We start from the raw sequence: 10,951 nt of genomic DNA, 5'->3' as shown, positions 1-10,951 counted from the left end.
AAGAAACAGAAAAAACAAGACCCGCCACAGGACCTACAAAATGCATCATGGTTCAGATGACCGTCTCTGTATGTCAAGTTGTCAGCTAACAGCCCTTTAGGAATGAACTAGTTGGAAATCCAAAAAAAATGTTTATATGTATTACCAAAAATGTGAACATACTGTTTTTTGTGGCAGACTGTTGTAAAAACAACTAAAAAGAGCCTAAAGATCCCATCTATTATTATTTGTTTTTAGTTATTGAATTGAACTGTTGTGTTAACACAACAGTTACACCCCAGACGTCTCTTTGCCCACCGACATCCTCCAGCTCATTCTGGATCATCCCAAGGTAGTCCCAGGCCAGACGGCGAGTACTGGGTCTTCCCCAGGGGCTCCTTCCAGTAGGACGTGTCCGGAAAACCTTCCAAGGGAAGTGCCCAGGAGGCATCCGGATCAGATGCCAGAACCAGCTCAACTGACTCCTTTCAATGTGGAGAAGCATTGGCTCTACTTCACCCTCTCCCTGGATGACTGAGCTTGTCACCCAATCTCTAAGGCTGAGACCAGCCACCCTACAGAGGAAGCTCATTTTGGCCACTTGGATCTGGTTCTTTTGGTCATGATCCATATCTTATGATCATAGATGAGGGTCGGAACGTAGACGGACTGGTGAAGTGAGAGCATTGCTTTTTAGTTCAGCTCTTTCTTCACCACAGCAGACTGGAGCAGTGCCCCTGTTTCTGCATACGAAGCCCCAGTCCATCTGTCTATCTCCTGTTCCAGCCTACCATGATTCGTGAACAAGACACCAAGATACTTAAACTCCTCCAACTGAGGCAGAAACTGATCAACCCAGAGGGAACGGTCCAAACAACAAACAAACAAAACAAAATTTATCTGAAAATAGGCAGGTGATGGACCGGAAAATAAATGAACAAGTCCCCAAAGTTCAACCCAAAACTTTCGCTCGTTGGAAGATACATAAGTCTGTTAGGACTGGTTTAAAACTTCTACTCCACGCTCATACCATGCTTGAATGAATTCCCTGTACATGCATGCATTTCTCTAACTGTGTAGATCCCAACAGAAATCAGAACTTTAAAGAAGCGTAAAGATGAGTTTGCTGTTAAGAATACGAAGGAGTATTAGCATCACTTAGAGGACCAAAAGGATTTGATGATGATTGATGATTGAAGATGATTTTTGGTGGATTTATCTTCTCTTCAGAACAAAGTCAAAATCTTGAGAATAAAGTGTAACTAATATCTTGAAGATAAGGCAGATGACTGCAACTGCTGTGTTCAAGGCCACAGGATGGTAAAATGGTTAAAGAAAAATAATTTTTTTATTATTTAATCTTATTCTGTAAAGTTCTTTGCTCATTTACACAAGGCATGGCTTTCACAAGTCTTTGCACCATTGTCATTTTGACTTTATTGTTGATATTTGTAACACTTTTTTTTTCATCGTTTTTACTTTCTTTTTAGTCATTTCATCTGCAGTCCTAAAATGGGTAAGCAACAACAGAAAAAACATCCTTCTTTTTTATTTCCGGTCCTGTTTTAAATTCTGTTACCGGTGTTAATGGTTCTAGTTGATCATCACGCATGTTAGAATGAAAAACTAAATAAATGGGACTCTCTTTAGGTTGTTTTTATTGTTAAATGAAAAAAATGGTACAATCAGAGAAAAAACAAGATGCAAAGAAAAAACATGGATACTATAGTTGTAGGAAAAAGCCAGTAGCCCACACATCATTAAAATGTAAATACAAGGCAATTTAATGCAGTTTCCTTAAAAAAAAACTCCAATCTGTGCAGTAAATGGGCTCTCTGAAGTACCAATCGACGTTTTTATAGATTGTAGGGAGGCATTAGACAAAGGTAGTATAGAGAGCCTTTATGGTCCTCTTTATGTTATACTGTGGTAGGTCCTAACAGCCTTTCCTTAATGTGAAGTTTGTGTCTTAAACGTGTGCACAGCAGCACTGAATGGAAAGTATAGAACCACATATTATGATTTACCTCTGAGAGAAGGCAGTTGTTGTCATGCAGCCCCAGGAAAACTTTAGTCACATGTGGACCACCACATCATCTTCCCTGGTGGTACCGAGCACAAGACAATAACACAACCCCTGTTTGAGTCATGACTCCTTCAACCATGATTCACCTCTAAACATTTGTCTGTCTGCGTCTGTCTAAGCTATAAGAGGTGGGTCAGCTTTTTAAACGATGGTGGTGCTGATTCTGCTGGCTCAGTTAAAGTGATATCAGAACTGGAGGCTTTTCCTGGCACAGACCTAGCTTTGAAGCATACCTCACCCATTTTCAATAGGGTTGAGGAAATGCTAAACCAGGACCCTAATGTTGAACTCATTTATCCATAAAAAAACAACCATTCGACCCAAGCTGTGAAACTCAGATGACCAAATGAGTTCAGGAGAAAAACCTTCATGGTCGGATAAGACAGAAATTGTGTATGATAAAAAATAAGTTTGTTGAGGAAAACTGAACCAGATGTGAAGCATGGTAGTGGCAGAATCATGCTGTTAGAGGTACACTGCACATGGATAGAATGATGCAGAAGAAAAACTACCTCCAAGTTCGGCAACTTCACTTTAAATCAGCTGGATGGTTGAAACACATGGACACATTAGAGTTTTCCAGCAGGAGCATTACCCCAAACCCACTTTAGAACTGGTTTGGATTGGATAAAGCCCGCTCTTATTGGACTTTCAGAATGGGCGTCCCAAAGTTATAACCTTAGCCCTACTGAAACATTCAAACAGAAATATACCAGGACCTTGCTAAAGGCAACAAAGGCCTCTTTTTAAGCAATGATGTCATAGTAATTGGCTGTGTTGATTGGAGAAAATACAGAATAAAAATTTTCCCTGGATTTTTACATTCATTTAAGTTGTATGTAGCAAATATATTTCCCTTTTAATACGGAACATCAATAAACTTCTGCTTATTGGGAGTGGATGTAATCCTCTGACTGGAATTGAGGAGGAACGCCACGCATGTAGACTAAAGTTGAAAAGATAGATTCCGCATTGTGTGTAGTGTATTATCTTATTTCTCTATTTCATCTACAGTTCTTGAGCCCTCTACTTCTGCTTCCATAGTCTAATCAACCCCCAACAGCCCAATTACAACTAATTACCCACTCAGAAATCTACGGCCATATTTGCTTTTGGTGTTTATACTGCACAACAAAAGAGTCGCCCAGTCCAAATTCACTTCACCTCCAAAAACACAACAGAATGTTGGTTCAGTCACAAATGACTGCTTTGCGCCGCCCCTAAGCCCGTGCCGTCCCGAGTAGAGAGCCATATTGCCTTTATCAAGGACTGTTTTGGACCTACCAGACTAAATAACCTACTGTTAAACCCATCTTCAATTGTGATTTTAAAATTCAGACAACATGTTTAGAAGTAATTTACAACTTTCAAACGGAAACCAGAACTGTTCTGTAGATTCGTTTCAGCTGAATTTTAAATCTTGAGCAGTTTTTCTCCATATAAACACCTTCACACAGGTTAAATCTTTAGTTTTAATCTCTGTAGATTAGGATAACACCTGTGAGTATTTTATTTCTATTTTTCCTTTCTTAGGCTGGAGCTTTATTACAGCTTTCTCCGTTGAAGATTATATATATAGATGTAACCTGTAGTGGATTTGGCCATCAGAGAATATGCATAAAATGAATTTAGAAGGTTTTCCAGGAACATAATAATAACAATTTTATTTTATTGTTGCTCTTGTTAACAAGAGTGTTAATGGTGCACTCAATTTGTACTTAGAATCTTGCCAAGTGGGAAAAATCAACTGGAACACACCGAGATGTCGGAAAGTTGGTGGTTTCCCATCAGCTCCAGCTTTAAAATCCAAGATGGCCACCTTCAGTATAAAACTAGTGATAACTGCAGTTAGAGTCTTTTGCAATGCACATAATTCAGTTGAACACATTGCTAACGTGTATTGCTAACAATATCCAGCCCAGTCATTAAACACATTGACCATATCCTGCTGGTTGTCCAACTTGCAGTCCAAACACAGTTGGTTAGATGTGAAGAAGCCAGATTTCCTGACTTCTAAGATGAATGGACAACAGCATAAGTCCTGGGGCTTAAATTCTGCTGGCAGCAGATTGATAGCCAGTGTGCAAAAGCATTGTAGAAAAACATTCTTTCACCACAAGTATCTATTTGCTGAATTTATGAATTTACGTTATCTAAACACAACAGGTCCCAGTTAAAATGAGGCTGTGGTAATTTTATTTATTTTAGCTTGAGCACTGAACTGCACTGTTTATCTAAGGTGTTATGCTTTTCTGTATGCAGCTTGGAAAGCTCTTTGGGCCACCTGCAGGGGGCTCCGTGTTTGTGTTCATCTCCATGTAGCATGCAAACTATAAGAAAGACCTAAAGACCTCCAGGGGGAACTGAGCTGGCCCTATAAATCTTAAGCATGGGTTTTGAGTGGAGGGTTACCTAACATTAGTACTACTCAGTCAGCAGCAGCTAGTTATACTGAAGATTTCCACTTGCACGGGTTGGAAACTAAAACTTACCTCGAACAAGTCACATACTGTAAAACGTTGGAGGTGTGCTTAAGTGAAACTTACCATGTCAGACAGTAAATAAACACAGAAGATGATCGGCACTCCATTTGCTCCGTCTGCACGGGACCTGCTCCTGTGATCGACAGTATGTGGAAGTTTCCACTGCAGGGGAACACTGTGCACCATACTCAGCATCACCTGCAGTCTTCATCAAGTCAAGAAATTATTGACCGTGAAATCCTTGTGGTTTGTTCAAGAGTCTGCATGCTAGAGTTACCTCATAAGCCTGTACAAGTCTCAATGACTCCTCTACACAGGTTCAGGCCAAACTGCTTTTACTCCCCTTAGCAGATATGGTACAGTATGTTGCATTGTTTTGTGCGTCTGGAAACAATTTTAGGAGGCAGTAGTCACAGTACCCTCCGATATATTAGCCCCAACAATCAATTTAGATTTTATACTAATACAGAAAGATTTTACATCTTGTCAACAGGACAGTAACTTATCTTGTGCTGTTTTATTTTACAAGGTTGGAGCATATGGATAGATTATTCCTCTCTGCACGATCTGTCTAGATCTCTTTTCAGCTCATCCAACAGGTTTTATACAGGACTTACTGTAGCTCTGAAGACTGGGATGGGGGTGGAAGAATATTGTGTCTGATCAACCCTTTCTGTGTTGATTTGGTAATTTGTTTTGGATAATTATCTTTATTACTTTATTTAAAAAGTTCTGATATTTCAAAGAGTTCATGTTGCCATGCACTCTGACAAAGTTCTGTGAAACAGGCCCACAGCATCACCAATCATTCAGTTTCTAAATTAAGAAAAAAAGAACAGCAAACATTTTTTTAAAGGGAATATTCTTTTTATTATTATTATTATTATAGACTCATTTTCAGCGGGGTTTTACCCGAGTCTGCCTGAAACATCTTGAGACTGTCTGCATAACAAACATCAAAGAAACTGTTGCCCTGGAGATTATAAACTCAATAAACAGCCCAGATCTAAGACACTCAAATATCAAAAGAGTCTCAGCTTTACGAGGGAGAGTCGGGCCAAAACTTCGGGAACTGACAGAGGAGCCCTTCACCTGAGTCCAACATCACACACACTTACTGCCTCGCATACTATCAACAGTTTTCTTTCTCCTGGCATGAAATGCACACAGCCTTAGGTAGGGGTTAAGAGCGAAACTAGTTTGAGTCAGGTTTTATTTGAAAAGCAGTTTGCCCCTATAGAAAGATGGTAACTGTTCACACTGCAGAAGTAAATCTATCTTCCCTTAAACTTGTAGATTCCTCTGTAAGTTTGTCCTATGCACATTGTTGTGTTGAGTCTGTAAGGCTTTCCTCAGCTGTTGCGTGGAAAAGCTGCTCTTTTAGTTTAAACAGAAAACCTGCTAAAGTGTTTTTTTTGTACATGGCTCTTGATCATAGCGCAGCAAAAATGCACAGAAACTTAAATCAGGGCTGATGACACTGCTGATATACCAAGAGGCAATGCTGTAATTTGATTTTGAATGCGATTCATCTTTTAAAAACAAAATAGTCCTCAGTTATCAAACCATCTAAGCCCACAAAGACAGGAGAAAAGGTATCAGTGGTGGCATCATATTGTTATCAGACAGTTGCTGAAATATCAGCCAGTCTAAGGAATGAGGGAAGGTCTGCAGACACAAAGGATGCCTCCTAAACCCATGATACGGCATCATCATCATCACATAGTGGTGTTTGTATTTTGGTTGAACATGTGGTCACATTGTTCTACTGGCTGGCATGTGGGCCAAACAGAAGTCAGAGAAGCATCACCTTGGAACCAGTGGGTACAAGAGGGCAGTTCTTGCACAGTCTTGCAAGGTAATTGCACGATACGACCATCTGGACTCATGCAAACCCCAAACGCAATCCCTAACACACCCCGTCACTTGTTAATGCTTGTGGTTCTTCACCTCCCTAATGGTACTGTGCCCTAAAAACAATGATGCAGCCGACCTAGGATTAGGTACAGGTTAGAGTCTGCAAGCACATTAGAGCATCCGTCTAGCTGCCTGGAACCACAGAAGAGACATTTTTTGCAGAAAGTAATCTTCAGAAACCGCCTAAAAGTAATTATTATTGAAAAGAAATACATTTATTTGAACATAACTGAAGTTTAGGTCTTTTTTTTACCAAAAGCAGCACATTCAAACCCGTGTGAGTCTAGTAGCCAGTTGTAAAACTGAGACGGAAATTCACTTCTGTTTGGGGAAAAAAAAGCCTTTCAGACAACCGGCTGCATGACTGTCTGACTTCACCGCTGGCTCCTGCTTCAGTTTATCCTTGTGCCAGGAGCTGTCCAGACAGAAATGACAAAACGTGGGGAGAACACTGCAAATATATACCCATGAGAAGGGTGGAGAGAACAGAAAAAAACTAAAAGATACCTGAAAAACATATTAGAACACTCAAACCACGAAAGCAAAAGGTTGTTTTGTTTTACTCTAGAAAGATGGGAAAGAAACTTCAATCCTGGATTTGTGCACACAGAGCTGCCAAAATCTAAGCATATACAGTCACTTCAGCGTTAAAAATAAACTCAGAGTTGCTCTGGATTGTTTAAAAACCGAGGCCAGCAGCACATCGGCACTATGAAATGTTTTTTCAGCCAGCAAATAGATCCAGCAGCAGACACCTAATTCAATCCTGTGGTTAAAATAAATAACAGGCTTATTTTGATGCTGAGGTCAAAATAAATGTACATTAATGAATACAGCAAATAATTCTGCAGATTATGAGGGAAAGGCTTTGCATTAATTAGCAAACGATCTTCAGTAGTTTATATTTCAATAATTGTGCTTTTATTAGTCCATTACATGCATTGCTTACATGCACTCAGGTTGCTCTAATGGACCGTTTCTGGCTCAATGTGACACCGCCTCCCACCAACAAACATTTTGCCCTTTATTTAAGGGCAAAACTCTTCCCTTGTTGCTCATGAGTTTGAACCAAGTCGTACACCGGCTGACTGTGAAGGAGTGGACCCATTGAGAGGACAGAGCCGCTCTAAAGAAACAATAAACTCTAAGGACAAGAAAAAAAAGAGCGGTGAACCTGAATAAAGACCTAAGAGGCTGACCTAAGAGACCGGGAGGGATTATTAAAATGGAGGTCAGAAAGATATGAAGGAGCGAGGTGATCGCCTTAAATGTATAGAGCAAAACTTTGAGTTCCAGGCAGTCTCTGATTGGGAGCCAGTGGAGCTGTTGAAGTACAGGTGAAATGTGACTGGTGGGTGATGTTCTGGAGATGACCCGGGCAGCAGCGTTCTGGACCAGCTGGAGTTTATGAGTGGATTTATGGGGGGAGACCAAAGTGGAGACAGTTACAGTAGTCCAGGCGAGATGTGACCAGAGTGTGGACCAGGATTGCAGCGGTGGCAGGAGTGAGAGAAGGGCGGAGGTGACTAATACTACGTAGGTGAAAGTAGGTGGAGCAGGTGATGTTGTTGATGTGGCTTTGAAAAGATAGAGTGCCGTCAAATATTCAAGAGGCATCCCCGGTCGAACGCCACATTTTCACAAACGTAAAAATGTGAAGTTCTGCAAAACTTCTTCAAAAACACTTGAATTGTAACAAGTCGTTATGAATGAACCTTCAGAGACACAAAGACACTAAACCCCAATGCAACATTTTACAATACAGCTTTGGTCAGATGAGAACAAGAGTGAACAAACACTCCAGATGGAAAAGCACCTCATGCCCATTGTTGAGTACAGTGGAGGATCTGTGATGCTGTGGGTCTGTTTATCTTCTAAAGCCCATAGGAACCTTGTTAGATTGCGTGGCAACATATACTCTTTGAAACATCTGGGTGTTTTAAGTAAATATCTGGCGTCCTCTGTCTCTATCCTACAGAAAGCCTGTGGGGTGAACTGAAGAGAGCACAAAAGAGGACAAAGGAGACTGGACATTTTAGAGATGTTGTGGAAAGCTGAATAAAATGTCAACAATTAAATGTTGTGTTTTTGTGACTCTACAGTATTAAGCTACTTTCTTAAGGGCATCGCTATTGTTCTCTTTCAAGCATGTAGGCAAATGCATTACTTAATACAAGTATTTAGGAGGAAAAAAAAAAAAAAAAACATTGACCAGTAAAAGAAGAAATACGCCTCATATTATATATAAACCTTTGACCTACAGACCTCCCTTTTCAGTAAACAACTCTGTGCAGTGACTACAATCCACAGCAGCGGTTCAGATCGAACCAAAATTGAAAGTTATCACACTGCCAGTGTCTCGATTAATGTGAACTCGTGGAGGGTCTCTAACCCAAACCCTTCCTGTTTTCGTCCTTATAAAGCAGCTCCTTCCTTCTTTGCTGTCACCTATCAGCAACGACGTTGCACTTTGCCAAATATAAACTGAGTTTCTTGGCCGGGTGACAGACTGAAATGGGGAGGAGTCCGACACAGTTGGTTCAGCTCAGGACGGACTGAAGGACAAACAAGCAGAAAGGAGCATTTGTAGGAACATTAAAGGAAAAGGAAAACTCTGAGTACAGACCACCTGAAACAGTGAGTAGATACAAGATGTTATCTTTATTATTATCTTTATTTGCTTTTTGTCCTAGTAGGCTCAACTATAGTCCAGTTTTTTTTTTTTGCAGGGGAACAGATATCAGATCTGAAATGTTTACTGACAAGGTTTGTTATGGTTGGTCTGCCATTCGAATTAACTGCTGATTTCTGTTTCTCTTTAGACCAGATCATAAATTTAGGCCATCTTAGGTTACAGTAGACATTTCATTTAGCTGTATAATAGCTGTGTTTAAGTTGTTAAGGTTTTATTTTACCCTACATTACCCAGTGTAAATGATTGAATTTCTCCCCCTCCTGCTCTGCAGATGTCGCTGTCTCCAGCTGCTGTTGCTGCTCACCGGCTGCTCGCTGCTGCGTCACACTCGAGCCACGAGGGAGGAGGTGAGCGTGTCTTTACTGACCTTTTAAACCAAACGCAACCACATGCTTCAACAACTTCCTGAGTAAAGTCTTTGTAAGAGCACCACAAACAGGCTTAGGGTTTGGTTGAAGATGAACTGAAATGGCTGCAGAACTGGCAGCCAGCCTGTAGCACTCTGAATAATCATCATCTCTGGGGAACAGAGAACTGGGTCGTATGACCATACTTGTTGGTTGTTTTCTTCCACAGCAAGAACCTGGAAGATCCTGACAATCGTTCTGGCCATCCCTGGCGTCGGTATCTGCATGGCCAACGCCTACATGAAGGCCCAGGCCCACTCCCATGGCCAGCCAGAATTTGTGCCATATTCACACCTGCGTATCCGCACCAAGGTGATTCTGTAAACGGTTTTTACATTTAGATTTGTTTTTAAAACAGTAAGTTTTATACTAACGTGTATGCTTTCAGAGATTCCCCTGGGGCGATGGAGACCACACTCTGTTCCACAACTCTCATACCAACGCTCTTCCCAAAGGCTACGAGAGCTCAGATCATTGAGATGATCACTATTTATCTCAGCTGCATGCTTTAAGCTGCAGTCTGTGCTGTATCTGCTTTAAATACACTGACCAAAGGGAGACCTGCGCCGCCATCAGCAAAAGCAACAGTAATAAAACAACTTCATGCTGGATTAAAACGACAGCTGCTGCTTTTTTTCTTAATTCATAAGAAAAAATGCGTTTACATATCTTTGTCTCAATCAATAAGAGTGAAGCGTGAAAGCAAAACCTTCTGCATTCCCTCAAGGTCATGTACCAAGTTTAACAAGTCTGCGTCACAGCAGTGGAAGATGCTTACTAAAACTTACAATGAAATCTGAACTAATACGAATTGTGAGAAATGTGGTGCAAATGGGATGATATCTGTTTGTGGATCATGCTGTGGGGTTGTTCTGCTGATATTGGTGCTTGTGCATTGCAAAAATTGTATTTATAATGGAGGACAGTCTTCAAAATCTTCAACTTCACCAGAAATCAACAGCTACATGGTTCTTCGAAGAGGACAGTGAACCCAAACATCCACCACAATGGGTTCTGCTCCATGTCTGGGATAGGTTAGCTTAATGTTAGCCTTCTTTACGGATAAAGAAAGCTATTATCTTCGTCTTCCCAAACCCATGACTTAATTTCTGCACTGCATTCAAAAACCAGACGGAGGTGGTGGGTCAGCGGGTGCTAAGGCGTAGAGTCCCCAGAGGTCACCAGCTTTCTGCAGAGTCAATAACTAAAGGCCTCATATGCCTTCAGATTAGTTTAAGAACAGTGTGCTGAGAACTTCATTGAAACGATGATAATGATGCACTGCTGCTGGACTACAACATATAAAATCTGCAAAAACCGAAGATGTAAGCTTTATTATCAGTTCACTCCAAATGAACTGTTCAAAAAGCACAAAATGCAAACA

At 40.8% G+C, this 10,951-nt stretch overlaps 1 protein-coding gene across 2 annotated transcripts; it reads left to right on the top strand.

The window, feature by feature from the left end:
• The first annotated feature begins 8,908 nt into the window (after nt 1-8,908).
• Nucleotides 8,909-10,184, top strand: LOC124864284 (cytochrome c oxidase subunit 6A, mitochondrial-like). Of its 2 annotated transcripts, XM_047359007.1 has the most exons (5): nt 8,909-9,102; nt 9,195-9,231; nt 9,432-9,507; nt 9,737-9,879; nt 9,956-10,184. In XM_047359007.1, the coding sequence occupies exons 2-5, from the start codon at nt 9,217-9,219 to the stop codon at nt 10,043-10,045; spliced, it is 324 nt and encodes a 107-aa protein (XP_047214963.1). In that variant the 5' UTR covers nt 8,909-9,102; nt 9,195-9,216; the 3' UTR covers nt 10,046-10,184. The 2 variants fall into 2 exon arrangements, with proteins under 2 accessions (XP_047214963.1, XP_047214964.1); XM_047359008.1 differs by lacking the exon at nt 9,195-9,231 and having other exon boundaries at nt 8,943-9,102.
• Nucleotides 10,185-10,951: the final 767 nt, after the last annotated feature.

The sequence above is a fragment of the Girardinichthys multiradiatus genome, chromosome Y (assembly GCF_021462225.1).
Source record: "Girardinichthys multiradiatus isolate DD_20200921_A chromosome Y, DD_fGirMul_XY1, whole genome shotgun sequence".
Taxonomy (NCBI): Eukaryota; Metazoa; Chordata; class Actinopteri; order Cyprinodontiformes; family Goodeidae; genus Girardinichthys; species Girardinichthys multiradiatus.
This window is presented reverse-complemented; position numbering and strand designations above follow the sequence as displayed.